This window comes from Gloeophyllum trabeum (genome assembly GCF_000344685.1).
Source record: "Gloeophyllum trabeum ATCC 11539 unplaced genomic scaffold GLOTRscaffold_00030, whole genome shotgun sequence".
Taxonomy (NCBI): Eukaryota; Fungi; Basidiomycota; class Agaricomycetes; order Gloeophyllales; family Gloeophyllaceae; genus Gloeophyllum; species Gloeophyllum trabeum.
This window is the reverse complement of record NW_006920439.1, coordinates 311-17,447: the sequence shown is the minus strand read 5'-3', so window position 1 is coordinate 17,447 and position 17,137 is coordinate 311. Positions and strand designations below refer to the sequence as shown.

Genomic DNA, 17,137 nt, shown 5'->3' with positions numbered 1-17,137 from the left:
TTCGAGACGAACAAGATGCAAAAATTACAGCTAAACCTACGAGTAAGCACACAATGCGCTGTTCCGGTAATGTAACAGACTCACTGTGTGCGAACAGCTGCTCGAGACGCCAAAGTGAAGGCTGTTGAGAACCGCGGTACGTACTGTTATTCACTCGTTATCGTCGAGTGATGAATCACCTGGTGTCATGGTAGTGTGGATGCAATCTCAGGGAGCGACGCGGAAGCGTGCGGGCTCTGTGATGGCGCCCACGAACACAAACAAAAATAAAAAGACCAAGAACGGTAAGCGATAAATTTATCGTCCAACCATGTCCTCCTTGTCTTACCTATTCATCAGATTCTGCCTCCGTGGACAATTATAAGACGTTGGCCGATACACCGGCAGCAAAGGGTCGCCGTGAGCCGCGTTCCCTCCTCCATGCTGTCTGCACACTGACTGTGTACTGACGGCGATGACCAGTTTACAAACCCGCTGTCATTGCATCAGATTCAGACGACTCGAGCGTGCCATCGGATGTCGATGACGTGGACGCCGACGATGACGCGGAAGGCCAGCGCGAGGCGGAAGCAGAGGAATCTGATGATGAGCAGCTCATGCAGATGGCTCCTCGTTCTCTGGCTGAGGCCTTGCAGTCTGAGGTGATGGTCTTCCTTCCCTCATCGATATTTGTACTCAGCGCTGTTCCATCAAGGCTCCCCTGTTTCAAGGACATCATTACCATCAGGAAAAAGTGATATCACTTTGAAGTAATTAAGTTACTTTAAACCACTCTAAGTGTGGAAACTACCTAAAGGGTCCTGAGACAACCCCCCTACTTTAAAGTACTCAAGAATTTTTGGCGGTACTTTAGAGTACTCCAAGGTCTAGTAAAGTACTGAAAGGTTGATGAAAGAGAGCTGTACTTTGAGTCCCATTAGCTTCTTTCAGGTGATGCACTGACCTCTGTTGTTTCAATGATTTCATGTCTTTCAGTTCTTTCCTCACTTTGGAGTCTTTCAGCTACTTAGTGTTGTTTGCTTGCATTGGTTAATTCAGGAAAGAAAATTGATATCATGAAATCAGCTGGTATTAGAATGCTCAGAACTATGCTAGCTGCGAACAACAATAACACAGATAACACATGAAGAAATTGGAAGCAATGTAGCACAAGCAATTTATCAGAAAAAGATGAGGGAAATGCCTAGTAACAACACAAGATCAACCGCTCTCTACAGCACCTGGGCCAGCCAATGTAGATGGAGCAGCAACACCAGCACCAGCCTTAGCCAAGGATTCCAGAGCGTCAAAGTCAACCAAAGCATCAATTTCATCGGCGTCCTCATCAAAATCCATGTCAAGGTCGCTGTTCTTGCTAAAAGCCACCGATTAGTATATGACCCCATCAGTGAAGGGGAGACGTTACCAGATGCTCTCATATGCTCCCTTTGAGAACATGTCAAACCAGGTGGGCGCCTTGTTAGCAATACTGTTGACGTGGCGGAGATTACTCTTGTAGCTAAAACACGTGTGAGGAGCATTGCATACAATTTACTATCAGTTACCTCTTAGTCCAGTTTTCCTCGGCAAACTTCTTCTTGACGTGTTTGCCCTCGGACCAATCATTGATGGCAGCCTCAATCTACATCCAGCATTGAGAACACGCCAGGTCTATAATAATAGTCCAAGACTCACCGCCGTCATTGCCAATGCCCAGACAGCCACTGGTATATTCTTGAAACGTTCGGAAAACTTCACTCCATCCGCCTTTGATGAATAGAACCAGACCTCTCTGATAACAGTCTCCAGGGCGTGATTAGAAAGGGGCTTGTTGAGGTCAAGAGTGCCCTTCTAAATTGGAGGTTTTAATAGGTAATATTCACGAACATAAAGATAACTTGCCTCAACATCCAAGTCGCCATACCCAAAGCGGTATTTCTTCTCCTGGGTTAGCCAAGTTACGCGCTCTTGGAGCTTGTCCTTGGGAAGACCTCCTGGAACCAAATACATTCCGCCAACTTGGCCAGCTGCCTTGTCTCTTACAACACCTCTGATGGTAGCTGCACCCTTCCAGACCTGGAGAGAACGTTAATGTGCAGTTGACTCATCTGTACTAGTAAATATCAGACATACGTAGTCGCAGACGTGCTTCTTCTTAGCCTGGAGGTTCTTGTTTACTCTAAGCTCCTTCCATACGTCGTTGAGCTCCCGAGAGACGGATGCTGCCTCAGCTATCGCCTTCTCTGTAAATTTCTGGCGATCTGCAGGGAAAGCATCTTCAGTCGCAATAAGACTCTGAAGCACCTTGTTGCCACGATCAGCCAGGTCTCTGAGAGAGGGATCTGATATAGAACCCAGGGTCACGGCGTGCTTCCTCCCTTCTCTTCGTTTCTGAGATGCAGTCGTAGTCTCCTCTACCAGAAACTTTATGGCGGTTAGCAATGCTCACTAGGTGTGGTGCAACGTACCTCTGCCTCCCTCAAATGATCAGGGAGATCAGTGTCCTCATCTCCACCGTCCTCACCATTGTCGGCCCCCTCACTCTCACCATCCACATCACCCTCCCTGGACTCCCTGTCCTCATCACCAACTTCTTCACCTTCGCCAACATCTTCCTCATCCTCATTTACGTGGTCTATATCGTAGAAATGAATGAAAGCTCAGAATGCAAGAAGAGATAGTACGTACCTTTAGTTCCCAGTAGGCCAGACAGCTCCTGCTCTTCATCATCCAGCTGCATCTCCTTTTGATGGCGAGCCTTCTTCTTGTTTCGTCTTGGCTCTTCATTGTCGGTGTCACATTCCTCATCCTCCTGGTTAAGCAAGGCAGAGGAACGCTTACGAATAGCTACAATGAGAACGAGGAGAAGCCAATCAGATGATTAGTAAAGGGGGACAGGCTGAAATACGTACCAGCCAGCTTTTCATCAGGTCCAGTTGGCTTTGGCCCTTTCAGAGCAGAAGACAGTACGCCGGGCAACTTCTTCTCAATTTTGGCAAGCACGCGCAACTCAGCGGGGGTTAGTGCAGAGGACGGAGATGCCTCTCTAGAGGTCGACTGATTGGAAGGTGCCTTGGTTGTCGTAGCCTTGGGTGCCTTACGTGTCTTCAGCGTCTTGGGTGTCTTCGGCGCTGCAGGTTGATTTGCACCCTTCTTAGTTGCCTTGGGGGTCCCCCTCTTAGACTTTACAGAGGCGACGCTGAAAGTCTCTTGCTCTTCAGACTCGTCAGGCACGTCATCCTCCACAGGCATAGCACGAGTTCGAACCATATCTTGATGCGTTATAAGTAATAAACCGAGCATTTCAGAAACATAAGCTCACCTTAGTTGCACAAGAAATGCACTACAGAGGGCGTCCCAGTAAAACAAGAGATCAAGAGCGTACGAAGAGAGAGGGAGGCAAGAAGGAAAACTTAATTCACTGTACGAAATAAGCGCTGGACCAGTTCGCCGTCCAATATATAATAAGCTCTGATATAATATAGTAAAATACGATTAAAGCATCAATTAAAAATGGCGCAAAATGTCCTCGCCTTCACCAACAATTTGCCCTTCATCAAACCCTTCCCTACGCTTAGCTGAAAGGTAAATATTGTCCTTCCAGCCGTTGAAGTCACCTAACCAGCTCAGAAACTCCTTATCTGTGTGGCCGACTATTGATCCTCGAATGCCCTTGTAGCGCAGATTGAAGTGAGTAGTTCCAGATGAACGGAAGATTAAAAAATCCCCTGGTTGAAGGTCTATAACCCAGCCCTGCTCCTGGAGGCAGAGATGGCCACCCTTATAATCGCCAAAGGGGAGAACCAGGCAAAAGCCAAGGTCATTCTTGTCCCTGTGAGCCTTGGACGCAGCATTGAAGTTGAAGACCAGCCCTGTGAAAGGGAAGAGTGGAACCCTGGAGTTCAGAGGGAGAGAGTTGGAGACTTCCATCTGAATCTCAATATCACGCCCAACAAGTTTGCGAATCTGATCAAATCATAAGGAGTTAATTATATATTACAAAACGTTGTGCTGGTCACTCACAGTGCCCTCAACCCAGGCGAATACATCACATAGAGCGCTCACCAAGTTCTCATATATATTTGGAAACTTTCTGGCTTCGGTGGAAGTCCTTGGAGTGAACTGGAAGTGATTGGTTCTTTCAATCCCTTCTCTCTTGGACAGGCAAGGATGGACATTGTTTGCCGACGTATTCCCCTAGATGGTACTTAGAACTAGACTTAAAGAAACAGCAAACGTTACTCACCTTGGTACTGTAGCGGTTATACCAGGCAAAATGAAGCGCTTCGAATAAACCGTCCTCTTCCCAGTCACGTTCCTTGAGTACACCACTACTGCCCAGAGCAGCGGCAATCCCATTGTTGAGCGCCTGCCTCAGGGATTCAGGCATAGCAGTGCACAACAACGCCTCCAGGTCTCCACTTAGACTTTCCAAACGTACAGCATTGGCACCCCTAAGTTACTTATCAGCAGGTTATGTATTGCGGAGATCTATGAGAGCTTACATAGGAAGCTGGTTCCTGGGGACGTAGAGATACTTGTCCTTGTCAATTTTTGTACCGCCTTCATAAAGCGTTGATAACTTGGTGAAGGGGATAAGAGTATCAGTAAGAGAACTCAATTAATAATATGAATGTGCTCACCTCTTCACAGAAGCCCTCAAATGTAGATGGAGGATTGAGAAGAGCTTCCTTTGCTAGCTCTCTTTGGCGATCCGTCCAATCTGTAGTAGTCGCTCTTTCCACCGGGCATTTTTGGTGATCTGGGTGACTTGGAACGTAGGAGGTCACAATCGTAATTGAATGAATATCTGCCTGCTCCGGCAGTGGCCCTAGCAGAGTTGATGGCCAGAGCAAAGGTGATGAAGGGCGTGTTGATGAAGGAGAAGGAGATGGTGTATGAGACTGCAAAGAAGTTGGCGATGTTGGCGTAGTTGGCGTAGTTGGCGTAGTTGCTGGAGATGTTGGTGTTGAAACAGTTCCATCCTAAACTACGTTAGATTTACTTACAGTCACAGAGAAAACAACTTACAAATAAGAGGCTTGACATTTGTGGAGAAGGACAAGGAGAAGACGTAGAAGACAACAAAAAAAGGGGGTCACTAGCCCTCAGAGCTAGGTTCGCACACAAATTTGGCGCTATGTGTTCACGGTACGAACGATGAGGCACAAGTAATATCTGGCGCCACACCTCCTGGTCTCTTTCCACCAGCTTAAAGTGCCTTTGGAATGCGATATTAGATGTGTTTATAATGAAAAAGTGTAAAATTGACACACGTTAGCTGGAAGCTGTCCATGAAACAGTCACTGGCCCTGATGTCCCCGGCGTCAACTCCACCAGGCAAACCCTTCTTGAGTAAGAAAGGCGTAGGAAGTAATGCTGAAAGATCAAATGGAGCAATGAAGCGTAGAGCTTGAACTATCGGAACAAGAGTGGTGCGTATTATGTCTCCTATTGCAGAGCCAGCCTCTGGAGCACGAAGAGTGTTCCCTATAGCATGGGCTACATCGCCAGCCATAGCACTTATCATAGACTTCATACCGCCCAAGCTAACCAATAAGATTAAGTAAATAGATCCTAGAATAACAATTAGATCCTCCGGTAGGCGTTCAGCTGATTAAAGCCTTACCTCCAGCAGCTAATGCTGCCACCCTGTAACCCTCCGCAACCCAATCGTAAAATGTCCTTGATGACGGAGCATCAGGCCATTGGGAGACTTCTTTATCATAGACATCGCCGATGTTTCCCAGACTGAATTAAAGAATTAAAACAGACAAGACATTTTGAGTCTGCAATTACTTACGTTTCGATGAGAGCTGCCAGCCTCAGTTGGTCTATTAAGACCGCAAAACTAGCCCTAGCACTCTTCACTTCAGACAACTGGACACGGCGAACCAGACCACTTAGAGACTCCTCCTTTGGATACGCCAAAGCACTGGCCCCAGATGAGTTGTACAGGACAGAGTGTACAGCAGAAGGGAAGCTGTTACGAGAGCACTCAGAACGAATGAAGGAAGCCAAACGCCCAAAGAACGGCCCAGAGTCCGAGTGTATACCAACGGCCACGTTAACTTGCTGCCAACGTTGGGCTAGGAAGTTCACTGTGCCCCTAGCACAGTCCCAATTAATATGCGCACCACCCTGCTGTCCAGCGCCAGCACCTCCTGGAGGGTTTTGGCGTTCATACGGCTTGCCCTTCCCGGAACGGGACCGTTCCCTGGCATGGCGCCCACTTGTCAGAGCTATTGAGAATATAAGCCTCACTTCTCCTAGCCAGAGGAACACCACATACCTTTGGAAGCCATTCCAGTTCCGTACGCCTGCAGCCTCTCAAATACGCCACCCAAGGTACTATTAGACTTTCGACTGAGAGAACGCCCCAGGAGCTTCTGCAGCTCAGTAGCCTCAGTTGGCGTCAAGGTAAGGTAGACTTGATTTATAGGATCCTGGTTGGACGCCATCCCTGGCCAGCCCCAAGTGAGTGAAGTGGAAAGGCAAGCCCCTGGGAGAGTTTGCGACTACTCGCAAAGCTTTCCACGGTCTCGGTTAAGGGGAATGCAGGAGAGCGCCACAGGTGCAAGAGGCGCCAGCACGCTCTTTCCTTACCCTCCAGAACAAGTTATGTCCTCGTCCTCTGCTTACATGGTCTCTGTCATTGCTGATGATAAGGCAATTATGAGATGGGTAAGCTCCTTGTCAGGCTCATTGAACACTCATTCAGAAACGCCTACAGAACATTGACATGTCAAGAATTGATTTCGACATTCAGATCCCTCGAGACTTGATGATGGACAAGGGATATATTGTACGTTCCATTCATCTCTCTGCAACTCCAGCTCATTCCTTTCAGGCCATCATACTTACTAGAAAGGAACCTGAAGACGATGAATATGCCTTGACTGATGACTCAACGTCCGTGGGTTCATCCAGCCCAGAAGAGCAGATCACGGTGTCTCCTACGTACTCAGCACCAGTACGTGTGATTCGACGCCTCCCTCCTCTCCCAGTCCAGTCTCTCGTCAGCCATCCCTCGTCGCCTACCTCCCTGCCAAACTCAAGTTATTCGAACTACTCCGCCTTTGATCGTTCTTTCCAGGATATGCACAATAAATATCCCCAGGGCGATGAGTTCACGGGGAAGGGAAAAGGGAACGAGAAGTAGCTGTATGTTTTGTTATCTGCCTACGTCGCATGAATTGGTTCCAGCCCATGTATCTTGATTACATATATACTACTGTTTATACCAAGAATCAGCAAATCTTGACAGCTCTTGTCCGTAGACATCTGAGCTCCTCCGGCCGCCTGAACTCCTCTCAACGTTAGAGGTCCTCTCGATGCCTGACTGTCGCGGCCCCAGCTCCTCCCGCTGCCACTGGCGCTCCCTGTCATCCTCCTCCACCCGCAGCTGGTCCTCCTCCTCCTCCTTGAGCGCACACTAGGACAAGACGTACCTTTTATCTTGTAAGAAACGACACTTGTCAGCCTGCGGCCGACTCATCGCAGCGGGGGACCACGTAAGCAGACACGAAGGCGAGTCCCATTGCAGGTAGGCATTCGTCTCCCTATCCAAAAGCCGTAGCAGGTCAGTACACGATCAGATCTCTAAACAAATACAGTACACGTACCTGGCCGACTGTTGGTTACGACGTGGGCCTTCCGCCCACTACTCGAGCTGCGCAGCCAAGGCAGCGCATCCAACGTCATCCGACAAGGGCGTCCACAAATCGTGACCTGAGAAGAATTGACGTCAATATATGATTATGCAGAGAATCTGATACAATACACGTACCATCAAATTTGTAAGTCAGAGCGTCGGCCTGCGGCCGAATGCGCCCAGCGGAGGTCCGCGTCAGCGGACCCGATGGCAGCGGGGCGAGCTTGACCGCGGTATACGGTTGTACCGCCGTCTACGAGCCGTACAATGTCAGTACACTCTCAAATATATAGTCGATTACAATACAAATACCTGAACTTTGAACTTCGATCTTATGACATCGGCCTTCGGCCGACTCCTCCCACTCGCTGGCCACACCAAAGACCTGTCGTACAACTAAGTCCCTGTAACGACAAGAAGACGTTAGTCGGGAGCGCGAGCAACTAAAAGCTTCGATACACTCACCGAAACACTGTACTTGAAGATCAAGAGCGTCGGCCTGCGGCCGACTGCTCGCAGCGGAGGTCCGCATGGGCGGACACGGTGGCAGGCGGGGTGACATTGCTCGCCGCGCATAATCATCCCCCTATCTAAACGCGATACAATGTCAGCATGCAGTCGCAGTAACAGTCGATTGAAATGAACGTACCTTTTGACTTGCAAGGGGAGTCGTTGGACAGCGCGTTGTATGGCAATCGTCGCGATAAGACCTAAGACTGCATGCGGAGCATTCCGTAATTCGAGGAACCACTGGATCAAGGCGTCAATACAAGACTAAGTAATCAATGGAAGTATGAGACGTACCAAGACTCGAATGAGCCAATGGTACCAACGTTACCCAGGAAGTGAGCAATGAGAGCTGCATTGAAAGGATAACTAGCATGTTGTTAATATGGAAACCGGGATGACCGTAGTAGAACGTAAGGAATCGGTCCATGGGGAGATGGGTACCCAAGTAATAGTACTCTCGATTGAGCATCTGCTCGCCCATACCGGTACCGATCTTCGTCTGGAAGTTCAAGATGGTGCCGAAACCGAGATCACGTCCTTTACCGCACTGGTAATACTCGGTGTGCTTGATGCGGCCACCGCGACCAAAGGCAGTCATTGCAGACCCTTTTGCGCCTTGGAGACACCTTCAAGAAATCAGGGTGACCATAGTGAAGCTTCCCACCGATCCAAGCTAAGGAGCGAGCCGCCAAGGTACCGAATGTCTGTTCCTTTCCAGCGGCGATGTCACCCAGAATACCGATGTTCTCCGAGAAAATGTACTCGCGCGCACCAACAATGGCGACGGGAGGCCTCCTGAACTCCTTTTGACCCCAAGTGGCGTACGGGCTCTGCGTCGAGACGGAGTACTCCTCGAATTCGCCAAGGACGTTCCGGATCTTGAGACATTCCTCGAGGTAGTTGTCCTGGTTGGCGTCGATAAGCTGCAGATATTCTCCGCGGTAGAAGATAATGGCGTGATTCTGGTTGTCAGATTTGCCGTCGCCCAAGATAGGGTTACCAGGTAGTTCGATCCGGAATTTGGGTCGACGCCGGCCAGTCTCGGGAACGAAGTCGGAGTGACCATCGATCAACGCCGAGAACAAGCGCGGGTCGCCGCCTTCCTTCCTCGGGGGCTCCTCGTCCAGGTAGGCAATCTGAAGATCCGGGTAGGCACGCAGCAGGAATTCCGCATTCTCTTGCTCCTCCTTGTTGAACTTCGAGTACCGTTGCATCGACACGACAAACTTGAACTTCCGACGAGCCATACGTTCTAGCTCTCGCTCGAGTTTGTCGGTGTTACCGCCGTACAGCTGGACGACCTCAGGATTCTCGACGCGATACAGGAGCTTGATGGCTTTGGAATAGTTCATCATGCCCGACACAGTCCGATAGAGGGTCTGAGCGCGTAGAGAGGCCCAGATACGTGTTCGCAGGGTAAATTCGGGAGCGGCACTCTTGAAACCGATGCAGTAGAAGGGAAGATCGTCGGTCTTAGACTGGCCCTTCTCGTCGGCGCCGAACGGATTAGGTCCGTTGTACATCGCAGATTCCTCGGCCAAGATCTTGGTATCCTTGACGAAGTTATCCCACTCGACAGGGTGCAGCTGCTTCAGATACTCCAGCAGCGTGACCCGGGTAGTTTGATCCTCCTCACGGATGATCTCGCGAAGCGACAGAAGAATCTAGAAGTGGAGGTCAGCTATCTGGAATAGCGCTTCTGAGAGCGTCCGTACCTTTTCACTGTAATGGGGAGTCAAGACCGTGAACGTGGGCATAGCGTCGACAGGAACAGGCTCCGGGAGGGCGACAGTCAAGGATTGCGCGAAGAACGATATACGACGCTCCGCCTCGCTCCCGCCGGGGAAGAATTCTCCTTTGAAGCCTTTGTCGCTCTGGGAGATGAAGAACGGCGGAGCGCGCAGACTGCGGCGCCCGTCTCCTCCCGCATCCACTTGGTGGTACAACAGCCGCTGGACGTGGTCGATAGACAGCAAGTGCTCGCGGTACATGGATATGATGATGGCGTTCCAGATTTGCGAGACGAGGACCTAAATAGCTCTTCAGCGAATACGTACAACGAGCTTAAAGAATTCGTACCTTGGGCTTATACTTAACCTCCATGTCCGCGGTGGCCAATAGCTTCGCGTAGATCCTCTTCGGCAGTCGAGTATAGATGTCCTTCCAGGGCGTCCAGATACTGAGACCTAGCATGAAACTTCGCGCGATCGAGAACACGGTGTTCCAGATGATGTACCACAGGAAAGTGTCGAGGAAGAACAGGACAAGGTCCATGATGTACATGATAGTGAGCGTGAATGCCGCCTGGTTGCGACACAAGCCATCGCCGAAGTAGCGATCGTTGCAGCCTTGGATCTTCATGCCGACCATGACGCAGATCGAAATACTGAACGACGTCGTCAGGAAGAAATACGACTCAATGAACTTGCACCCGAAGATGAGGATCCAAAGGGCGATCGATGCCACACGAGCTTGTAGATGGAGGTCCGGGTAGCTGGCCGTGAAGGTCTGGCTCGCACGGTACTTCCTCGACTTGCCCGCGACGCGATCACCGAACATCCGTCCGGAGGGCATGACCGCGAAAAGCAGCGGCGCGACCACTGAGATGAAGAATTGGATGATACCAAGGATCAGCGGGAGCGACCCTCCCCTACCGTTCCCGACTGCAATGGCGACGTAGAAGGTAGGACTAGCAGTGAGACCAAGGGTAATGAACAAGAAGAGGAGGCGACGCGTAAGATGGGAGGTGTTATTCCAGGTGGTGGGGATGTACGAGAACTGCGCAATTGTAGCTAGAATCATGATAGTCGTCGCAACGGCGCCACCGAGGGCAGTCGCAGACCATTCGCCGCCGTATACCATAGGTGAATTGTAAGCTGTATAGAACCAGTACATCGCGATGTGTACAACCCATATCCTGTTGAAGTTCACGAGCAGGTGACCGAATGATCGCTTCTCATAGTAGGTCTTGAAGAACACTCGATTCCACTCGATGCGATCGAACTTCATGAACCTCTGTGCCGGGGGGACGTCGACGAGACGAGTCTGGGAACAGAGATTAGGATAACCACAACAGACGGCGGACGGAGAAGACGTACCTTATCCTGTAGCACGATCCTAGCAATCCCTTCCGGGTACCAGAAAAGCTGGTTGACATCGTCATACCCGATGATCTTGTCATGATCCCGCTCCCTCCGCACGAACTTCCCATCCACCACTTCATAACCTTGGTCCCGGATGAACCGGTACAAAGGTTTGACCACGGCACGTAAGTACAACCCCTCTGGTACGGGGTCGAGACGATTCTGGCACTCCGGCGACCGGTAGTAATCGTCCGCGCACTTGAAGATGAAGCAAAGACATTCTGGCATGAATCGTACCTGCGCCGCCTCACCCCAGCACAGGAGGTAAAGCGCGATTTGTCGCAAGCGGTCGTACTGGCTCATATTGTTCATCGCCTGCCGCCGCCGCTCCATCGCAGAGCTGAGCGACTTCTCTGCGCCCCTTCCACCTCGGCGCTTTGTGGACTTCAGTCGCTGAAGCCCCGGATTCTGCGTCTGCCCCACAGCGTCGTCCAAGTCGAGCTGAGCCGCGAAGTACCATTTACGGTAGTTAGCATGTTGTCCCCCGATGTAGTCAGCGTGTAATGTTAGTAGTGCTTGATCCGGTGACATCCGCGACGCTCTAGAGTCGAGCAGCTGCATTACGAAGTCGAACTGTATTCCGTCGTTAGAAGGCCGGCCAAAGAAACGAGTGATCATGTGCTACTTACCATGTTTCTCATAGAATCGAGCTGGAAACCAAACTTCTGCGTGAGGTCGAGGAAAATGTCTCTCCTCCTTGGACAGAGGGATGTTGCGTTCCGACGACCAAGCAGGGTATTGGTCTCTAGAACCGGGCGGACCACCATAGTCAACGAAAGTGGGCGTTGAGGATTCCATGCGCGGGGGGCCTAGCGATTCCGCCGAAGGGGCGTATTTCTGGCCATAAACATCCACGTCGGAGTCGGTGTCAGGATTGCCTACAATAAACGATGAATAAGTCAAGTCGAGCGGCTGTCCCGCCACTAAAACATGTCACCCACCATAACGCCCGTAGTTCCCATTCTGGTCATAATATCCGTCGTCGTTGAGCGCAGCGTCGCTGCTGTCCGAAGCATAAGTGTCTCTTCGACGGTAAGGGTCAGCCTGGTCTGAGACGTTATCATAGTGCCTCTGTTGCTAGAGGTGCAGGGTTCCAGAGGGTTGGACGGTGGGGAAAACCCGGGGTAGATGTGGTCCGAGGATAGGATGCCTGGGTGTCGCCATAGCCAGAGATGGGGAATGGAAGCGAAAGTGCAGCCAAGTAGCTGATGCAGCCGTGCCGCCCTCACTTTGCATCTGCGAGGGAGCAGACGATCTGAGTCTCCCGCCGTCCAGCGCCTCCTCGAGTCTCCTCGTCTCCCGCTCGCTCTTCTCCAGCTCCTCCAGCGCGTCCTACGACATCTCGTACTGGACATGCTTCTGGTGGCGGTACGCGCGCAGCTTAAGACACTGCGTGTACTCGTGCAGAACTACGCGGAGCCACTGCACGAGCTCTTGAAGCTAGTAGAATGTTAAATCAACTGTAGTTCGGGGGAAAGGTACTGAGCTTACCAGTCTAGTTGTGGACATGAACCGCGCATCAACAGCTTGCCCTGTCTTCACGGCCTTGGCGTACGTATTCATGACAGGACTCACTCCTGCTCGTATGACATATGTGATATACAGCGAACTCGAGTTGACCGGCGTTTTCTGAGCCTCTGTAATCTTCACGGTGCTACCTCCATCAGTGCATTCCTTGCTGAGTTCAAACGAAAGACACTTGCCAGAATCTCCACGTCCTCCTCAGAATGCAGCCACCGGTCCTTCGATCAGCAGAAGTCGCTCTTATACATTGTCTGGCGCGTGCCGGAGCCAGGGGAGGGGAAGGGTCTGTTCTGTATCGAGGTGCAAGGGGTGACGACAGCGCGGAGACGTCAACTTGCAAGGTCCTGGATGACTCTGACACAGAGCCCTACAATAGTCCTTATCAAGCGACCAGGAATGCCTGCAATGAGAGTTTTCAGCGCAAGGTGCAACTTGAGGGCTTTCTTGTTTGCAAAGGCCATAGGGGGCGTCCAGAGGGATTTACAATCGAGGCTGGCAAGCAAACATCAGGCTTCAAACAAGGGTGGCAAGGGCGGTAAGCAGAGGTTTGGGAATGTCCCTTAGCTAGAGCTGATTTGGCGGGAAGAGGCAGACCAGAATGCCTGGAGGTGCACTTGACATGAGATAATCTCTCAGATTAAGGTGTGGCGTGGGAGCCTCTGCGACTGCCTGCAATCTCTCTCAGGCGCGCTTTTGGCTGCTAAGTCCTTTATTTCTAAGGCATCCCTGGGCTTGATCACTGGTCATTTTTCTGAGCTCTCAAGTCTACATATTATCTTGGCGTCCTCCTGCATCTTATAGCTGGTATATACCTTGTATTTTCTGAGCTCTGCCTGCCAATATGGATTTTCTTGCTGGGATTACTGCGCGTACATGTCCTGCTTGCTACACGAACTTCAGAACCATCCAGGGAATGCATGCCCACCTGTCTATGTCCCAGAAATGTGCTTGGTACAGGAAAGGGAAGAATAAGGACAACGCTGACTGGAATGTTGGTGATGAGATCGATGATGACTCGGAGGCCAACAGCGCTCCGGATGAAGAAGAACTGATCTTTCCGGAGGAAGGCAAAGAACATGCCAGCTTACCTGAGCCTGAGGAACAGGGAGACAATGAGACGGAGAGTGATATTGACTCCCCTGGCAGGTATGACCAGGATATGGAAGATTGGTTCCAAAACATTGCGAACCCCCCTGGCGACTTCGAAGATCCCTCTGCTCCTAGTTCTTCTGCTCACAGGCTAGATGAGGAAGAGGAGGAGCGAGTGATTGAAGAGAATACAAGAGGAGGTCATATCTTGAGAACGGATTCAACCATTCACGACAAGTGGAAGCAGATCTTCCGTGAGCGCGAGAAGGATCAGGATGGAGATGAAGTAATGGAGGAGGAGCACGCCTCAGATCATGAAGATGGTGCTAATCCCAACACCAATCCCTTTTTCCCGTTCTCTTCTGAAGTTGACTGGAGAGTGGCACGTTGGGCAGTGGAGGAGGGACCAGGGCAAAAGGCTTTTGATCGCTTTCTAGCCATTCCTGAGGTATGTCTGCTGGCATATCTGACTCTTTCACCCCTTGATTGAATCCTATCAGATCAAAGAACGCTTGGGACTGTCGTTCGATAACACAAGAGGCATACGAAAGATTGTTGACTCTATCCCCCCTCGTGCGCCTTGGAAGTCAGCCAATATATCATTGGCTGGAGATCCTGGACAGAAGCACTTAGTGCAATATCGTGATCCAGTCGCCCTGATTAGCAGCCTCCTCTCCAATCCCGCTCATGCTTCCTCTATGGTGTATGCACCAAAGAAGGTGTATACGAACTCATCCAAATCAAAGCGGGCATATTCAGAGATGTGGACCGGGAAATGGTGGCATGCTGTTCAGGTATGCATCTCTGTATATCTGTTGATGTTAGACGTTTACTGACGTTCTCCAAGGCTGGTCTTCCCATTGGATCTACAGTTGCACCGATCATCATCTCTACGGATAAAACACAGCTTACTCAATTCTCCGGAAGCAAGCAAGCGTATCCTATCTACCTGACTATTGGCAACTTACCAAGATCCTTGAGGCGTCGTCCTTCTGAGCATGCGACTATGCTTCTTGGCTATCTCTCCACCGACAAGATCATATCATCAAAGCTGTCTAAGGAGGAGAAGAGGAAGAAAACCCAACGCCTTTTCCATGAGTCCATGCGCCATATCTTGAAGCCTCTCAAAGACGCTGGGCAGCAGGGAGTGGAGATGATTTGTGGAGATGGGGCGGTTAGGAGGGTTCATCCAATCCTTGCATGCTACGTTGCCGATTATCCTGAACAGATCCTGGTGACTTGCTCGAAGTCAGGGACCTGTCCTAAATGCCGCTGTCGAAATCAGGACCTAGGAGATCCTGAAACTTCGCCTCTTCGTACAAAAGAATGGACTACTGGGATTATGTCAGAAGCACGTAGTGAAACCACCACTGATAGAGAGTATTCAAGGTACTGCATGAACCATGATGTCTCTGGCGCCATTCAGGAACCTTTCTGGCAAGATTTCCCCTTCTGTGATATTCACATCTGCATCACCCCGGATGTCCTCCATCAGCTCTATCAGGGCGTCTTCAAGCATATTCTAGAGTGGTGCACTTCCATGATGGATGAGAAGGAGCTGGACAGGCGAATAAGAAGCTTCCCTCCTGGCTGCGGCGTTAGAATCTTCAAGAACGGCATCTCAACTCTGTCTCAGATCTCTGGCACCGAGAGGAAGAATATGGCGAAAGTTCTCCTTGGTTGCCTTGTCGGAAAACTTCCTGAAGCTGCTATTCTTGCTGTACGAGCTCTTCTGGACTTCATCTACCAGGCGCAAAATAAGACTCACGACGATGATACTCTGGCATACCTAACTGAGGCTCTGGACTTATTCCACTCCAATAAGCACGTCTTCATTGAAGTGGGTATTCGAGACGACTTCAACATCCCTAAATTCCACTCCCTTCTCCATTACATTGATTCAATCCGCCTATTCGGAACAACTGATAACTACAATACAGAGATGTTTGAGCGCCTTCACATTGACTTTGCTAAGGAGGGCTGGAGGGCTAGTAATCACCGTGATGAGCGCCCTCAGATGGTCTCTTGGGTTGAACGCCAGGAGAAGATGACATCTTTTGACTGCTACGTGGAGTGGCGTAATAGATCTGGGCCATCTTCTGTTGCAGGCTCAGTTTCTTTGACCAGCTTTGCAGTGAAGATGGCTAAGCGCCCTGCTGCTGCAAGTCAAGCTCTTCAAGTGGTCGAACTTCGACACTCGGCACCTGGCTTTACCAAGGAGCTCAAGAGGTATCTTCTACGTCAGTCTACTTTGCCTCAGCAGGATGGAAGACCTGGCGTTCAGAACTCCATCCTCCCATTCAATCATATCGATGTCTACTATAATCTCAAGTTACGCCCAGTATCCATACATGATGAAGAAGCACCCTGGGATATCCTGAAAGCTCTGCCTGCTGAAGGTACAAAGGAAGCTAGATTCGATACTATCATAGCCATTGTGAGTGAAGATGCGGAGTCCACAGGATTGGAAGGTACGCACATAAAATAATCAGGTGTTGAGATATTAGCTGAACAATTGCACTAGGAACACGAATAGGGCGTGTTAAGATCATATTTCGTCTGCCAAAGTCCTTCGCTCAAGATATCCTATCCCCATGGAGGAATGAACCTCTTTTATACGTTGAGTGGTTCAGCCCTTTGAGGTCAACAGCGGGCAAGAATCATATGATGTATGAAGTCAACAAACCTCCTGCTAGAGTGGATGGTTCCAGACCCGGCGCAATCCTGTCCCTCAAGGAAATTAGGCAAACTTGTCAGCTGATACCTAGGTTTGGTAGGGAAGATATTTCGCCAGACTGGTGCTCAAGCAATGTATTGGACAAATGCTCATCATTCTTTGTAAATAATTGGGCTAGTCTATATGCCTATCAGACTATCTGGTAATACAAACCTCTGTTTTTTTACAAGGAAGAGATCTTAGTTGTTGATACAACTTCAGCAAACTTTCAGAGATTTTGGAAGTTTGGGTACATGTAATCACAAAGAAGTCCTGATCGTTCTTTGAGATTCGGGTCTAACTTTAAATTACTCAAACTGTGGGAAAGTGATTTCAGTTTTTCCTGATGACGACTCAGGCGACGAGGAATACGACCCGGTCCTGCATGCGCCGCCCAAGATGCGACGCAAGTCTCGCAGTGTCAGTACCTCATTGTACGACTCTGGCCATGTGAGTGTCCCTGACGATGAAGCATCCGAGGACGGTGTACCATCGAGCACATCCCGTCGGTCGTCTGTTCAT

The 17,137-nt window shown here is 50.2% G+C and overlaps 6 protein-coding genes across 6 annotated transcripts; 3 read left to right on the top strand and 3 right to left on the bottom strand.

The window, feature by feature from the left end:
* Positions 1-53: 53 nt before the first annotated feature.
* On the top strand, positions 54-737 carry GLOTRDRAFT_134152 (uncharacterized protein; the record flags this gene model as incomplete). The annotated part of the gene is made up of 5 exons (XM_007873143.1): positions 54-66; positions 98-136; positions 195-284; positions 340-399; positions 463-737. The coding sequence occupies 5 exons, from the start codon at positions 54-56 to the stop codon at positions 735-737; spliced, it is 477 nt and encodes a 158-aa protein (XP_007871334.1).
* A 463-nt stretch (positions 738-1,200) lies between these two features.
* GLOTRDRAFT_134151 (uncharacterized protein) lies at positions 1,201-3,231 on the bottom strand (the record flags this gene model as incomplete). The annotated part of the gene is made up of 9 exons (XM_007873142.1): positions 1,201-1,354; positions 1,406-1,498; positions 1,545-1,621; positions 1,675-1,830; positions 1,867-2,055; positions 2,113-2,403; positions 2,448-2,614; positions 2,668-2,826; positions 2,892-3,231. The coding sequence occupies 9 exons, from the start codon at positions 3,229-3,231 to the stop codon at positions 1,201-1,203; spliced, it is 1,626 nt and encodes a 541-aa protein (XP_007871333.1).
* Positions 3,232-3,486: 255 nt separating this feature from the next.
* Positions 3,487-6,440, bottom strand: GLOTRDRAFT_134150 (uncharacterized protein; the record flags this gene model as incomplete). Its single annotated transcript, XM_007873141.1, has 11 exons — positions 3,487-3,945; positions 4,003-4,176; positions 4,226-4,433; positions 4,485-4,561; positions 4,623-4,702; positions 4,770-4,964; positions 5,139-5,200; positions 5,256-5,556; positions 5,609-5,730; positions 5,783-6,221; positions 6,272-6,440. The coding sequence occupies 11 exons, from the start codon at positions 6,438-6,440 to the stop codon at positions 3,487-3,489; spliced, it is 2,286 nt and encodes a 761-aa protein (XP_007871332.1).
* Positions 6,441-6,721: 281 nt separating this feature from the next.
* GLOTRDRAFT_134149 (uncharacterized protein) lies at positions 6,722-7,141 on the top strand (the record flags this gene model as incomplete). Its single annotated transcript, XM_007873140.1, has 2 exons — positions 6,722-6,784; positions 6,830-7,141. The coding sequence occupies 2 exons, from the start codon at positions 6,722-6,724 to the stop codon at positions 7,139-7,141; spliced, it is 375 nt and encodes a 124-aa protein (XP_007871331.1).
* Positions 7,142-7,642: 501 nt separating this feature from the next.
* GLOTRDRAFT_134148 (uncharacterized protein) lies at positions 7,643-12,849 on the bottom strand (the record flags this gene model as incomplete). The annotated part of the gene is made up of 14 exons (XM_007873139.1): positions 7,643-7,710; positions 7,769-7,886; positions 7,946-8,029; positions 8,099-8,219; positions 8,283-8,407; positions 8,472-8,758; positions 8,808-9,807; positions 9,859-10,173; positions 10,223-11,188; positions 11,242-11,859; positions 11,950-12,164; positions 12,228-12,310; positions 12,635-12,726; positions 12,778-12,849. The coding sequence occupies 14 exons, from the start codon at positions 12,847-12,849 to the stop codon at positions 7,643-7,645; spliced, it is 4,164 nt and encodes a 1,387-aa protein (XP_007871330.1).
* A 1,339-nt stretch (positions 12,850-14,188) lies between these two features.
* On the top strand, positions 14,189-16,782 carry GLOTRDRAFT_50901 (uncharacterized protein; the record flags this gene model as incomplete). Its single annotated transcript, XM_007873138.1, has 4 exons — positions 14,189-14,347; positions 14,400-14,705; positions 14,747-16,370; positions 16,424-16,782. The coding sequence occupies 4 exons, from the start codon at positions 14,189-14,191 to the stop codon at positions 16,780-16,782; spliced, it is 2,448 nt and encodes an 815-aa protein (XP_007871329.1).
* Positions 16,783-17,137: the final 355 nt, after the last annotated feature.